The sequence below is a fragment of the Urocampus carinirostris genome, chromosome 1, assembly GCF_059441175.1.
Source record: "Urocampus carinirostris isolate Australia breed hairy pipefish chromosome 1, RoL_Ucar_1.0, whole genome shotgun sequence".
NCBI lineage: Eukaryota > Metazoa > Chordata > Actinopteri > Syngnathiformes > Syngnathidae > Urocampus > Urocampus carinirostris.
The window spans coordinates 32,934,525-32,950,739 of record NC_142349.1 but is presented as its reverse complement, the minus strand read 5'-3'; the positions used below and the strand labels follow the sequence as shown (position 1 = coordinate 32,950,739).

The following is a 16,215-nucleotide window of genomic DNA, read 5'->3' as shown; positions in this document are numbered from 1 at the left end:
GTTGAATGTGGAATGCAACAATGTCAGTCTCCTGAGGGTGAGTCACCTCTCAGCGCTGAGTGGGGCTATGTATGTGCTGATGTCGATACTGGTGTGTTGTGACACAACGCTGGAAAAATTACTTACAATGTGATACTTGGCGTTCAAGTAGAGGTAATAATGGAACACTTTGATGATAATGTAATAACAAAGTCCAACAAAAGCTGTAGTGTAAATAGAGTGGTCCTTGGAGATACTATCCTTATGTGACCACACTTGAATCTCAAAAGCACTTTCACTGAAAATACAAATGGAAATTAATATTCCAACTTCCTCAAAAAAAAATACAAACATATAGCATTCAACAGGCCTCGGTGATAGACAAAAACTGATTATCTTCCTGGACGATCTTTCGCACGAGTTTTCAGCAAAGAAGGATTTTTTTGTCAAACTTGGCCGATGAGCAATCCATTTAAAACTTTAAATCCATTTTACCTCCTGATAAAGTGATCTAATGTGGCCCTTTTGTACCTTTTGGTAAATACATTCTTAAATAAAGATGTATTTCATAAAAGTAAAATAAATTATATGTTGTAAATTGGAAATGCTGTTGATTAATAATAATATGGGTGGTTTTTGGCATTTAAATGAAATTAATTGTTGGATTTTACATTATGATATATATATATGTATAAATATATTATTCAAAAGTTTAATGCCAGTGTTATTACTTTACTGCAACTGAATATCACATTTCAATAGCGTTTAATAGCCATCTTAACCCTAATAATTGATAATGGTTGTGTTAAAATAATATCATCACTAAGCAATATTCCAATATCAGGAGGGGTAACACTCTTTTTAGTTACCTTGCAGTTCTTCCGGGTCTTTAACCACAATGTGGGCATTGAGTTCTTGTAGCTCCTGGTGAAGCTCCTCAACCTTCTTGTTGGACTTTTTCAGCATGTTGTCGACATAAGCCAAGCTTTTCTTGTCTGTTGTGACCTAACAAATATTAGCAAGAGTTTGTCCATGACTAAGGCTTTTAATGCAATGGATACTATAAACATAACCCACTGAATACCTTACTTAAAATGAAAGAAAAAATGCTTGTGAGTATTTCTCTTGTTTTTCATGTCAATACAGAGAGACCCTGTTGAGTGTCACGGTACCTTGCGCAGATTCTCAGCACCTTCTTTGATCTTAAGCTCCTTTCGTATCTCGCGTCGAATTTGCTCCTTGATCTCTTCCAGTTTCTGTTGGACCATGGTGTCCGACAGGTCGAGATTATTGCCAAGGCCCAGCCGCTCTGACACCAGGTGCCCCCTGGCATCCCCCTACAAGAGAAGGAAGGTGAAGTGAAGCAATCATTTATAATTTTAACGATTAACAATGGTAGCTGAGGAAAATGGGAAATAATAAAAACAATCTTATCTGAGTTAAGGCATGATGACAATTATTAATTTAAAAAAATATAAACTAAAAAAAGAAGAATGTCCGCGTTGTTGTCAATGTCTGTTCATATTTTCTTGTGTGGTTCCTAAAGACTGGAAAATCATTTGAGTAAAATACAATCAAAAAATATCAATGAGTATTTGAAATGGATGTATCCATCCTTAAAACAAATGATTACGCAATAGCTATTGCAATTTGATCCTTCTTTAAGGTGACGTGTTACAACATTGCCGTGTTTGTCAGCTCACAGGTGTAAATTTAACAATGATATGTGGGGATTACCTCTGGTACTTGGCACAGCACTCTTAGTGAGACTGTGACTTACAGATGAAGCAGGTGCACAAGGAAAGTGCAACTCTTTTTTGGGGGGTGTATAATTATTTAGTCACTTACAAAATAAAGAATAATCACACATATATTATAGTCACCAGACATTCAGCAGAAATATGGGCATAGATTAAAATTGGTCATTTTCCTTAGGCGTCTCTACAGAAAAACAAAGTATAAACTGACAATAAAGGTAAAATATTGAGACGGTGATGATTTAGTAATGTTGGACAGGTATAGTGAATAAATCAACAACTAATTGATTATCGAGTCAATTCTGTTTTGATGAATTTTGAGACATTAAGTTGAAATATTCAACATCGAAAGTATTCAAGCAGCTAAACCAGGGTCTCCAAACTTTTTCAAGCTGAGAGCTCCTTTTGGTCCTCATTAGCGCAAAGCGCACCAAGTTTGATATGTATTTATAAAATAACTTATTTAGTTATTAATATGTTGTTACTGTATTATTACTAGGTTAATTTTTGGAAATAGTGTTAGATGAACACAAAAATATAACATTTCACTAGAAAAAGCACAATAACCCTGCACTGGTGAGCTATTTTTAGAACAGGTCTGCAGGCACCTTAGCGGTCCTAAGAGGGCACCACGTTGGAGACCCCATTGATCGAAATGGTAAATGATTTTTTTGGAGCCGTCTACTACAAAAAGCAGACGAAAGCTTTGATTTTAATTACAAAAAAGACATTAGCAATTACATCTGCTTTCACTTTGGAAAACAAATAAGAGTTGTTGCCTGCCTTTTGATACGTCCACAACTGTAACTGAATAAAAAAAAAAGTCTGCTGCATGGCTGATTTGTTGTGATGAAATGAAATGATATTAAATGAAATGATCTGCATTTATATAGCGCTTTTTAAGTCAATGAAGACTTCCTAAAGCGCTTGATGTGTTAGATTATCATTCAAAATGAGATTGATCGATAATCAACATAATTGAAGCTTTATAAAATGTAAACAAATTGCAGCTTCAAAACAGCATTGTCTGCAGAAGTCAAACGCTCAAGTACACAATTTTCTTACCATAACATCATCAATTTCAGCAAATTCCATCTCAAGATCAGCAGACCAAACCATTCCACGTAAGTTATGCTGACAGGTTAAATGGTCATCAAAAGAGCCCCACTGAAGTTCTGCCATTTTAAAAGTGGAATAAGTTCCCTATTAAGTAAAGATCACTTCTATGTGAAGCTCAATTAAAAAAAAATCTTGTTCATTCATTCACTCCGCAAGATTTTCTTCATCTGTCTCACTTAAGTCTCTCACATATACCAGTGACATAAACTAGGGGAAGATAAACCGTCTGAGTAGAGACAACCAAATCCCTATTAGCTTCTCACTCTATGAGGTCAGAGCAGCCCGGAATGGAACCTAATCTCAATCCAGAGGCTAAAATTAACTCAAGGTAAAACATAACATTGGCCATCTATTACCACCTCCCACGCTGGTGCACTACAGGAGAGGCAAAAAATGACAAACTACACTAAGGTGATAGTAATTTTTCTCTTCTTATACACACACATACATACATACCACATACTTATATAAATACGCACATACGTATTTAAATACAGATTAATATTGAGATTCATATTAAGAGGCTGATAACAGATATTTGCAGCCGATATATATTTGCTGTAAAAGATAAAAAAATTGTTGAATTTCTTAATAGTGCAAAAACAAACATAAAACATTTGTTATGAAATCAAATACAACATTAGTAGTGCAATGAAAGTGTTGAAAGGTAATTAATTAGAATTTCAACACAACTAACATGTCTAATGTTTCACTTTCACTTGACTAATATGTGCGGTGCTTTCCACAGGGAAATCTAATATTGTAGAATTTTCAAAACTCTCTTTTCCTCAAAATAGGACAGGATAAGATGAAATATGATCAAAACTTTAAGTAAATGATAAAAAAGGGGAAAACAAAAATGTACACATGCAGTGTCAAACACTACCCTGCTTTGAATTGGCTCCGTCCATTTGATTCCTAGCACCGCATTAAGATGAGTTCTGATCATTATGTATTTTCTCCCCATTAGTTGACAACATATCATCACATTTTAATGGATTAGCTAGAAAACATACTTCTTAATAAACACATTATACAGACTACCGTCGCTGCACTCTATCGAAAGCACAGCACTGAGAAGCATAGGAAAAACAGAGTTTGCCTTCACAAGGAGAGTCGGAATTAGGCACAACACCGGTGTTTTATGCTTCTGTGTGTGCGTCGCTTCACGTTGACGACATTTACTCGACATTTCAGTCAAGGCTGGTTGAAAAAGAGGGGGAGACAAAAAGACGCTCACTGCAAACGTAAAAAGTATTCGCAAATATTTTAATATTTGCGAAGGCCCTAACTTTCACTCCCGTCTGTGTCTGCAGACAGTTTAAAGTGGGGACTTCCAGCTTCAGAGGCTCCCCCCGACTTTTTATCCAATCAGAAGGCGCGGGGTGGGTGGCGTCAAAGACAGAAGGCAGGAAAAAAAAGGCTCGGCTCGACTGTTGCTCAGTGTTGAGCTTAATATTAGCTATATGAGCTTCATGATATTAAGACACCGATATACGGCAAATTCACAAAAATGAATGCAGATAATCGACCTCTTAAAAATACTTATACATTCATATATAAATACATACATATATAAACACAGACATTATATATAAATACATACATATATATACACAGACACTATATATATTATATATATTATATATATATATATATATATATACACACACATACATACAGTCCATATATACATGCATACTGTACATAGATACAGTGAAGAAAATAAGTATTTGAACACCCTGCTATCTTGCTATTTCTCCCACTTAAAAATCATAGAGGGGTCTGAAATTTTCATCGTCGGTGCATGTCCAATGTGAGAGATATAAACTAAAAAGAAAAATCAAGAAGTCATAATGCATGATTTTTTTAAGATTTATTAGTGTGATATAGCTGTAAATAAGTATAAGAGCACCCGGAAAAATGAACATTAATATTTGGTACAGTGGCCTTTGTTTGGTTATAAAGAGGTCAAACATTTCCTGTAGTCTTTCACCAGATTTGCATACACTGCAGGAGGGATCCTGGCCCACTCCTCCACACATATCTTCTCTAGATCGGTCAGGTTTCTGGGCTGTTGCTGAGAAACACTGAATTTGAGCTCCCTCCAAAGATTTTTGATTAGATTAGGGTCTGGAGACTGGCTGGGCCATGCTATAACCTTGATATGCTTCTTACGGAGCCACTCCTTGGTTTTCCTGGCTGTGTGCTTCGGGTCGTTGTCGTGTTGGAAGACCCAGCCTCGATCCATCTCCAATGCTCTGACTGAGGGAAGGAGGTTGTTCCACAAAATCTTACAATACACGGTCCCAGTCATCCTCTCTTCAATGCAGTGCACTAGTCCTGTCCCATGTGCAGAAAAAGACTGCCAAATCATGATGCTACCACCTCCATGCCTCACAGTAGGGGTGGTGTTCTTTGGATTGCACTCTTCATTCTTCTTCCTCCAAACACTGCTCGTGGAATTATGACCAAAAAGTTCTATTTTGGGCTAATCCGACCACAAAACTTTCTCCCATGACTCCTCTGTATCATCCAAATGGTTATATGGGTGAAATTATGTCTCTGGTGTCTTCGCCATGTTAAAGTTAAAGTCTTACTGATTGTATGGGGTGGATGCAGCTAACGACCTCTAACAGATGCATATGATTCAGGATTTTTCGCGGACTTCTAATGGGCGGACTAACATGTCTTTCAGGATCAGCATTCTAGATGATAACCAGGTGTTCAAATACTTATTTGCCGCTATATCACACAAATAAATCATGAAAAAAATCGTGCATTATGATTTCTGGATTTTTCTCTTTAGTTTATCTCTCTCACTGTGGACATGCACCTACAATGAAAATTTCCGACCATTCCATGATTTTTAAGTGAGAGAAATAGCAAAATAGCAGGGTGTTAAAATACTTATTTCCTTCAATGTATAGGTTCATTATATTATATATATATATATACATATATATGTACACAGTGGGACCTCGTTACTTCGCGGTTCCACGTTCGCTGGTTCTGAGCTTCGCGGGTCTACAAAATAATAATAATAAAAAAATGAAAAAAATAAATTTGAAGGGGCGTCGCTACTTCGCACATATATATATATATATATATATATATATATATATATATATATATTTTTTTTTTTTTTAAGCATTTTTGAAGGGGCGTCGCTACTTTGCAGATTTTCACTGGGTGGTTTTGGTCCCCATCAACCGGGTCTAAAAAAATAATAATAAAATAAAATAATTAAAAAATATATAATAATATTTTATATTTATATATATATATATACATATATTCATGTTAGCGTAATCTTTCGTAACTGAAAACTCTTGCCAACACTACCTCATACGAATATAATGGTGCGCATGTCTATGTTCTTGCACATGTCGACTGCACTATGTTTACTGGTCACCTTGCACTATGTTTGACCATTTCTTTTTTCTGCACTATGATGACTATGTTTGCACCAATGCATATGCTGACTATTTTTTGCACTATGATGACTTTTGCACCAAATGCAATATTGCACAACCCTTACGATACCAACGGTATCACGATAACAACTGTATGTAACATCCCACATGCCGACATTTCTTGTGTAAATACCATGTAAATTATAACTATAGCCTTATCCCCCTTGTTTTATAGTCTTATCTTCTCTGTTCCTTTATCTTCTTGGCTCATACCTCACTGTTAATGTTTAAAACTTGAGTGTCATGCCCAATTTCGTTGTCACAATATGTTAACCCATTTTGTAACAATGACAATAAAGGTATATTCTATTCTATTACGATAACGTGAACGTACGATTAGCCTGGGTTAGCTTCATGTTTACGTTCATTGTAAACATTCAGGGCTTTGGAACGGATGAAAACGATTTTACATTACTTTTAATGGGAAAAACGATTTTTGGTGATCGACCAAATCGGTTTTCGAACAGGGTTCTGGAACAGATTATGGTCAAGAACCGAGGTGCTACTTTGCAGATTTTCACTTTTCGCGGGTGGTTTTGGTCCCCATTAACCGCGATAACCGAGGGATTACTTTTTTTTATATACACATACACATACACACACACACACACACACACACACACACACACACGTATATATTAGGGCTGCAACAAAAAAAATGATTAAATTGATTAAAATTATTGATTAAAAACGTTGGAAATGAATTAGTGCTACAATCCACAGTCTCGAGCGATTTATGCATCACTCATCAGGTCGCGGAGCCAGTGACGTCACACGCAGCACGAATCAGTGAGGTGGCGTGCCAATTAGGGCGCTATTTTCAAAGGCTATGGTCAATGAAACTAATGAAACATGACCAACATGGAGAAAACAGTTTGATCCAAGTCTGCAAAAGTGTGGGATCACTCCACATTTTACTAGAGTAAATAAGTCATGTGGCACGGGAGCACCGCGATGGTGACACAGTCATCCAAACCAAAATATGGAGTCCCCGACGATGAAAGGATCTCAGAAGGAGAGTAAGCTACTACATTTTTTGTTTTGATTCGTTTGTTATTAGCTTTTCAAAGTATGGAATCGTGAACTTCATCTCTGGTAGCTAGCTGATGTTCGCGTTTGCTTTTTAACTGATTAATGACTGTGCGTGTGTGTGTGTGTGTGTGTGCGAGATACTTTTTATTTCAGTTAATAATCTTAAGCAGTTTTTAATTGTGCTTTATAGAAGAAAAAAACTTCCACACAACGGTGGTAAAATTGAGCATCAAGTTTTAATTTTGTAATTTTCTGGCAAAGTCCAAGTGATTAAGTGAGTAAACGTAACGTTAGTTTGGTTGCTCGATTGTTGTTCTAGCGTTTGCTTGTTAGGCTAATAGTGACTGCATGTGTGTGTGAGCAAGATACTTTTTTCAGTTCTATGAATGAATGGTGTTTATTTGGGCACAGCACAGAAAACATCAAATTATTTAAACCAAACATAAGTAAAAAAATAAAAAAATCATTTGAGCAATAAAATATCATAAACATGTGCCCAAAGGGAGTAGGCTCAAGCAGTGTTTAATTTGCTTTATTAAAAAAAAGCTCAACTTGCACAAGATAGCGTTGATAGGTTTAAGATCAAGTTTTACTTTTTTGGTTAAGTCTGAGTGATTATTGTGTCCTTTTAGACTGTGCCATAGTAATACTCATACTATACATTCTTATCTAGAAAATAGCAAACAATGAAAAGGAGAAACCATGCACGCCACAGCAAGCAGTTGTCATCACTGAGAGCATCCTCAACGACATGCTCCCATTTTATCATAGCAATGCAAAGTTCTCAAAGAAGGAAGAGTAAGTGAGTTAGTGAGCAATGGGGATAGTGGTTACTTTTTGCTTGTTAATGTTGAAAATCATGTCACTGGGTTTTCACAAACAACAAAAAAGTATATTATATATATCTCATCTCATCTCTCATTAGCCGTACCGCTTATCCTCATTAGGGTCGCCATCTCAGCCATCTCCGGGCAGTGGGCAGGGGACACCCTGAACTGGTTGCCAGCCAATCGCAGGACACACGGGGACAGACAACTCACTCGCTCAATCACACCTAGGGACAATTTGGACCAGCCAATTCACCTGAAATGTATGTTTTTGGAATGTGGAAGGAAACCGGAGTGCCCGGAGGAAACCCATGCAAGCACGGGGAGGACATACAAACTCCGCACAGGAAGTCTGGAGCTGGATTTGAACCCACGCAGGAGGTTCCCATGACATGAACTGTGCCGCACAAGTGCTAACCACCGCGCCGCCGTGCTACCCTTATTATTTATATATACACACACACATATATATATATATATATACACACACCGTATTTTCCGGCGCACTGGGTTATAGGGCGCACCCCGAAAAAAGTTTTTGGTCCTATATTTGACATACATAAGACGCACCGGATTATAAGGCGCTACAATGGGAACGTCGACAAAACAGTCAGATAGTACAGTCCAATTTATTACCCCCTTAACATTCCCAAAGCTTGCAAAGACGCAAATACGTGTCGAGAACACGTGCGGATGCGGTGTCCGTACGATGTCACTCCAATGCATCGTTCCATCATTCGGAAGGTTAAAGTCTTGGGATTCAAGAAATGCCAACCATTCCTTAGTTTCCATTTTCGCTCGCAACTTTACTGTGCATATGACAATAAACATTTGGAATTTAGTTTAATTTAAAAATAGACACTCCATTCCATCCATTATCTGCACCGCTTATCACAGAAACATCGAGTTCAGTCTGAAACAAGATACAGGGACAATATAAAACCCGGAGTATCTCACCGAAGTCGTTGTGTTCAATAATAATGTGCAGCCATGGTCCTCTTATATCCATGAGTTTAGTAAATCCAGGAGAATAAAATATTTACAAATACAGAATAGTAAAAAGATGCTTTCTGTATGCCGTCAACCATGTGCTATACGCATTCATCTTTTTCGGCCAATTGCAGGCTTTGTCTTGCCGCTTCAGCCAATGCCAGCCTGTAAATGATAAAAAGGATCCGCCCCTTGACCTCCGAATAACTTTAGCCAATAGTGATCGATTCAACTGATGATTGACACATCTTTTTCGGCCAATTGCAGGCTTTGTTTTACAGCTTAAGCCTATGCCAGCCTGTAAATGATAAAAAGGATCCGCCCCTTGACCTCCGAATAACTTTAGTCAATAGTGATCGATTCAACTGATGATTGACACATCTTTTTCGGCCAATTGCAGGCTTTGTTTTACAGCTTAAGCCTATGCCAGCCTGAAAATTATAAAAAGGATCCGCCCCTTGACCTCCGAATAACTTTAGTCAATAGTGATCGATTCAACTGATGATTGACACATCTTTTTCGGCCAATTGCAGGCTTTGTTTTACAGCTTAAGCCTATGCCAGCCTGAAAATGATAAAGAGGATCCGCTCCTTGACCTCCGAATAACTTTAGCCAATAGTGATCGATTCAAATGATGATTGACACATTGGTTAGCCAATTAAACGCCGGTGAATAAATCCCAGCATACACCACGGACTACTTGGCGTTCGGGGGAAAATCTAGTCGGCGGCTGCAAGTTAGTTGGAAGACTTTGCGATCTAATAAGGCGCACTGTATTATAAGGCGCATGGTCAGCTTTTGAAAAAAATTAAGACTTTTAGGTGCGCCTTATAGTGCGGAAAATACGGTGTGTATATATATATATATATATATATATATATATATATATATATATCATCTCATTAGCCGTACCGCTTATCCTAATTAGGGTCGCGCGGTGCTGGAGCCCATCTCCGGGCAGTGGACACCCTCAACTGGTTGCCAGCCAATCGCAGGGACAGACAACTCACTCGCTCATTCACACCTTGGGACAATTTGGACCGGCCAATTCACCTGAAATGCATGTTTTTGGAACGTGGGAGGAAACCGGAGTGCCCGGAGGAAACCCACGCAAGCACGGGGAGAACATACAAACTCCGCACAGGAAGTCTGGAGCTGGATTTGAACCCACGCAGGAGGTTCCCATGACATGAACTGTGCCGCACAAGCGCTAACCACTGCACCGCCGTGCTCCCCTAAATATATATATATATATATATATATATATATATATATATATATATATATATATATATATATGCCACCAAAAGCCATGCAAGAGTTGACATTTTTTTTATTTGAGCCAGACATGCTGAAGTGTCACTGAGAAACCATATCAATAAGAAACTTTAGGCAGTTCAACAAAAAGGAATCTATAGTTTGCATAATACTTGGTCACGATGCTTCCTGATGAGTCACAGTTGAAATAAAGGTTAAAACTCCAGGAGATGAGAAGAATAGCAGAATTAAAAGGGCAGTGAAACTCATTGGCTCTGCACTCTGGCCATGTTTGCCTAGCTTAAAGCAGGACGGTGCGAGGACACCGGAGAAGGGAGCATTTTATCGTTCCGCGGTGCACAGAAATATATAGATGACCAATCCGATTAAAGGGAAATATGCGGGCTAGTAAAACTTAAAAAAATGAATGTTTTATATTTTACCATTAAACAACAGAAACTACCAATAAAAAGTCAGTTGAGACTAGCCAGTTTATACTAGCTGCTCACCAGCTTTTTGTGCTTGAATTCTGTTTTGTCTAAATGTTTTGCACAAGCTAACTATGTTGATCGTACACAAAAACAGATTAAAACTAAAAATTCCTGCGGCAATTGTAAGAGTTGTGATGGATCTAGCAGATGTTGGTAGAGAACCGGTAGCGTTGAGTTGTTAGCATTATGAGTTAGAATAAAGTTTTCAACTCAGAGATGTATTTGTAATTTTTTACTTGGTACTGTGGGGGGACACACACCCCGGTACTGGCAAGTTCATTTGAGATGGGCCCATAACCGTTAGCAACAAGGATATGCCTTGTGGAGGTCTAAAAATCACATTTATGGGCCGTTCGATTTGAATTGGCCCATCCGGAATGCATTGAGCCCATTCATTTTGCTGATTCGTTAGCATGTGGCCATTCGCATAATTTTTTAGCATGAAGCAGTTAGCATTTAAAACTACATTGCCCTATGCTTACAGCACTTGGCAATGTAGTCGTGCCTTGCTGGAGCAATCACAACTAAATATATATAATAATCTGTATACAATAGGTACATTTAAAAATAAAGGGACAAGGAAGAAATATTCGATATTAACTTTTGATGACGCGAGTATTCGATAGGTACAAATGTGCGTTCAAAGAGCACATGCATTGCATACATGTCCTATTCATATCCACACAAAAATCAGACCAAGGAAGGATTAGAAAATGGACAGGTACTGACGACTAAAATTTCAAAAATGATAGAAAATCTGTTGATATTGTCCTCTCAAACCTACTGAGGGTAAGCAGTGCAAAGGATGGATGGATATTCAAATTGTTCAGCTGTTTTTTTGTGTGTAAATATTTTGTTGTTCCCCGTTGTTAATCAGTGGTTGATGCCGTTTATTCTGTGCTGTGCCCAGATTAACTTCACTCATTTATTTAAATCATGAAATGAATATTTGAAAATTCACAATTGTGCGTGCAAACACATTTTGCGCTGTATTAAAAGAAAAGATAAACACTTATTGTAAATAGAATCTAATTTCAGAACAAAAAAAGCCGTGGATTTTGCTGTTAGCGCGTGTGTCTATAAGCACAATCACATGTTGAATACTATACAAGTCACATGCTGTAGCAGCTGTTAAACTATTTAACTAAAAGCTAAAGGTGACCATCCGACAGCCGCCAAGGGTGCTAAATTATATCATTTTTACAAAAGGTCAACAACTGCTTTACGCATGTGTCCAACTTGAGTGGATTACAGGATACAAGACGGTAGAAATAAACATTTGGTTCAACATCAAGTTGCTCATAAAATATGGAAATCAAAACAGAGTAATTTTTCAAGACAATAGGATAATGAAGAATTTGAGCCAATTGTCCTGCTGCATCCCTTTCTGCATGATGCCAAAACCAGCTTACTATCCATCTCACAGGTGGCTCTAAAGAAATCGGAGGGTAATTTAGATAGAAGAAGAATAGAATAGAATTTACTTTTATTGTCATTCTTTGTAACCATGCACACAGAACGAAATGTCGATACACCTGACCCGTACAGTTAAACTGTAGCGAGCCGATGCAGCCGCAGCCAAACAGGGCACACATTTTAGTCATTAGGTGACCAAACCCCCCCAATTCCAACCCTTAATGCTGAGCGCCAAGCAGGGAGGCAATGAGTACCAATGTTGCAAGTCTTAGATATGACTCGGCCGAGGCTTGAACCAGCGACCTGCCAGTCTCAGAGCGGGCGCCCTACCATCTAGGCTACCGAGATATCATATTAAATATAGTAGTCCATCCTCAGTACCCTCCACAGCGAAAACCTGCAAGTTATCAACAGTCCTCCAACAGTCCAAGACGAATAAGAATAGTTGTTGGTCAATTCATGATCTCGAGGAGCTCCAACTACCATGAAACAGTCATCATTCACAGGAAATATTTTTGAGGTCCCATTGGTTTAGAATTGATGGACTGTCTTCAATTTGGTTCCTGGTTTTCGAGTAACACATAAGGAGATTTTTGTAAATTTGCAAATGCATGGGAGGGACTAGGGCTGCACGATTTTGGAAAAGGAACCTGATTGCAATCTTTCTGACTATTATTGCAATTTCAATGTGATTTTCGATTTTAGAAGGAAAATGCATTTACCATGCTATTTTTTTGTGTGAGTTCTTCGTCATAGTGGGCAGTGTTTCCCATAGAATTTTGTGAGACCCAAGTGGGTGGACAGTCTAGGTCAGGGGTCTCCAACATGCGACCCATGGGCCACAATTGCATACCTGTCAACCTGCACGTTTTTGCCGTACAAAGTACGTTTATTATGCATTTTAAGACATGCACAACGTACAAGAAAATCTGTACGGAAAAACGCAAATTTGTCAATTATGGGTACCATCCGGTATACACCAATTATCACGAAACGGCAAATCAATCAAGTCAAACGGGTTCGCCGCGGTATCTCTGTATTGTTTTTTTTTCCGCTGCAAATGAAGCGAGCGTTTGATGCTGCTGTGCGCATGCGTCTACCGCTGTAGTGCCTAATGTCGGAAGCACAGCAGAATGCACGTTCACGCGAGTGTGGGAGGATTTTGCAGAGGAGTCAAAATTAGGCACTACACCTGAAGACTCATCAACAGCTGCAGAAGTGATGTTTCGCCATTTCACAGCAGAGCACAACATACCTCCAACAGTTGCCAATCACTTCACAGTCACAGTCACAAGGCTGCAAAGGGTTGTATTTTCTGTCCCTGTTAAATAGTCTATTTGAAATTTAAAATACAAGCATCAATGGTTGATATTGTGGTTTGGTTTAAAAAATAGAAATACCAACTATTTTTTTCCTTAAAAAAAATTCTTTATTTACAAATTTAAATTGTTATTAATGGATATTTTAGTTACACTGATAACAATTGTTACTGATTTTTTTTAATATATATATATATATTTTTCATTATAAAGAATATGTACGGAATGATATAACAAAACACATGTACAATGGTTAGCGCTTGTGCGGCACAGTTCATGTCATGGGAACCTGTCATGGGTTCAAATCCAGCTCCAGACTTTCTGTGCGGAGTTTGTATGTTCTCCCCGTGCTTGCGTGGGTTTCCTCCGGGCACTCCGGTTTCCTCCCAGATTCCAAAGACATGCATTTCAGGTGAATTGGCCGGTCCAAATTGTCCCTAGGTGTGAATGAGCGAATGAGTTGTCTGTCCCTGTGTGCCCTGCGATTGGCTGGCAACCAGTTCAGGGTGTCCCCTGCCCACTGCCCGATGATTGCTGGGATGGGCTCCAGCCCCCCCGCGACCCTACTGAGGATAAGCGGTACGGCTAATGGGATGAGATGAGATGTACAATATAACATGTTAAACTACATAAATGAAGACGTTTGAAAAAAAAAATATGGTGTAAGATTTTTTTTGTATTTTGTAAGGGAAAATACGACAGTTTGTAAGGGCATGGAGCCGTGGAGGTTGAAAGGTATGCAATTGGGTCACGGGGCGATCGTTTGACGCAACCACTTTTAAAGTATAAAGGGACAATATATATTGTCCCTTTAATGTAAGTATAGCTGATGCAAATTTTTGATTAATTTATATTTATTCACATTCATTTATTCAGAGTTTGACCTAGTGTTATTTTAGATATTATTTAGTTTAGAAAATTAAAAAATATGTTTTAGAACAGTTGAATGTTTTTGATGAACCCAGGGATCAGGTCGGAGCCCGGTGCGGGGCTCAGGGGGGGGCAAACCCACCCGAAGCCAACGGCATTTATCTTATTTGCTATGTGAAAATTGCACTAGAATGAATTAAATCCAACAAAACAGAAACCATGTATTTTTTTCAGTTTTAAGATGTTTAAAACAATTGGGGGATTACAATGTTACAACCATCACCATTGTTGTTGTGTTTTGATGATGAAGATGGACCTTGTATTTAGCTACTAATCAACAATATATATGAAAATATATACATTAATAACCATTCATCATTAATTTGAAAATAGAATGCACAAACTGAACATGCTTAAAGAAAATACATGTCAGTCTGTGACAGTCTTCTCCAGCCATGACCACTTAAATTTATTCTTGATTCCTTTATCAATCTCGGAGACAAAAGCCTCGTCTTCTTTTCTTAGTATTTTCATATTTACTTTTTCAAACACTCATTTCACCGTTTGAAAAGACCAGAAGGAGCGCCATGTTTGAGAAAGCCAATGCTCTGAACAAAAGCTCCGCTGATTGGTTATCAGCGAACCTATCGACCAATGGTAGGAGTCAATCTATTTGTTGTGTGCTATAGATCAATGCGCTGCGCTTCTTTTTGCCGATTTTTCTCGCGATCTCTAACTGCTAACTTGGGGTGATGAAACAGTCACGTATCATACCTCACCCCCCCAAAATATTTTCTCATCGAATTTAGACGATTTACGGGAATGACCTTTGGGGTTCAAAAACGGCGGAAATCCGCGGATCCGCGGAAAATTCTGATCCCTATGAACCTTTGACGGAATGGGCAGGATGATCTTGATCCATTTTTAAGAAAGGGTAGTGTTTTTGACAAGTTATTAAATTGGGCAGTTAGGACTTGTTTGGTTTACATGCGTAAAATCATAATCGGAGGCAGCCAAATACATAGAATAAATGACTGGATTGTAACTTTGACCCATCATCACCACTTGTTGGGACTAGTTTCTGTTCACAGTACATGTCTAAAAATAAAAGTGCCTAACACCAATATTAAGAAACAAACTAGCTGTATACTAACACCCAATCATCCTCAAAATTAATTACATCATGCAAAATTGTTATGCCACCGCAGGCATTTATTATTCTGAGAAAGTCTCAGTGCGTCCGAGTGTGACGTCACTCAAGTGAAACTACTTTTAACCGTGACTCATGACTCAATGCGTTACTAAATAATACATAGAAAGGAAAGAATAACTAAAAAGCAAACTGCACTCAACAAGTAACGAGTATGACACCCTATTGGGGATGACATATCTATATGTACGGGATATAATTTGAAGTGCAAAGATGAATGCATGCTACCTTTTATCTAAAGAAAACACAGCAAATAAAGTGAGTGACTATATTAAAGATTAAAAAGTGACGCATTACCAATGATCCCTTTATAAATGTATAGCAGTGTGCAGTGTATAGTGTGCTTAGAAAAGATAAATATTTCATAATATTGTTCATGTTTTAAGTAAGGCTGGAGGGAAAACGGAATGTTAGCAATATAGTCCTATAAGGTAATGTTTAACCACTAATGGAGGGAACAAGTGACCCATTT

General features: G+C 38.1%; 1 protein-coding gene across 2 annotated transcripts in view; it reads right to left on the bottom strand.

Annotated features, from left to right (window-relative positions):
- The window catches only part of pkn2a (protein kinase N2a), a 46,513-nt gene that overhangs the window by 29,566 nt on the left and 732 nt on the right, over positions 1-16,215 (bottom strand). The window contains exons 1-3 of one of the 2 annotated variants that reach the window (XM_088335366.1): positions 2,802-3,043; positions 1,152-1,316; positions 849-984 (exon numbers count right to left, since the gene is read on the bottom strand). In XM_088335366.1, coding sequence (XP_088191492.1) covers positions 849-984; positions 1,152-1,316; positions 2,802-2,918 — 418 coding nt within the window. In that variant the 5' untranslated portion in view covers positions 2,919-3,043. Of the gene's footprint in view, positions 1-848; positions 985-1,151; positions 1,317-2,801; positions 3,044-16,215 lie in introns of those variants that run through there. The other variant, XM_088335374.1, reaches the window with a different exon arrangement.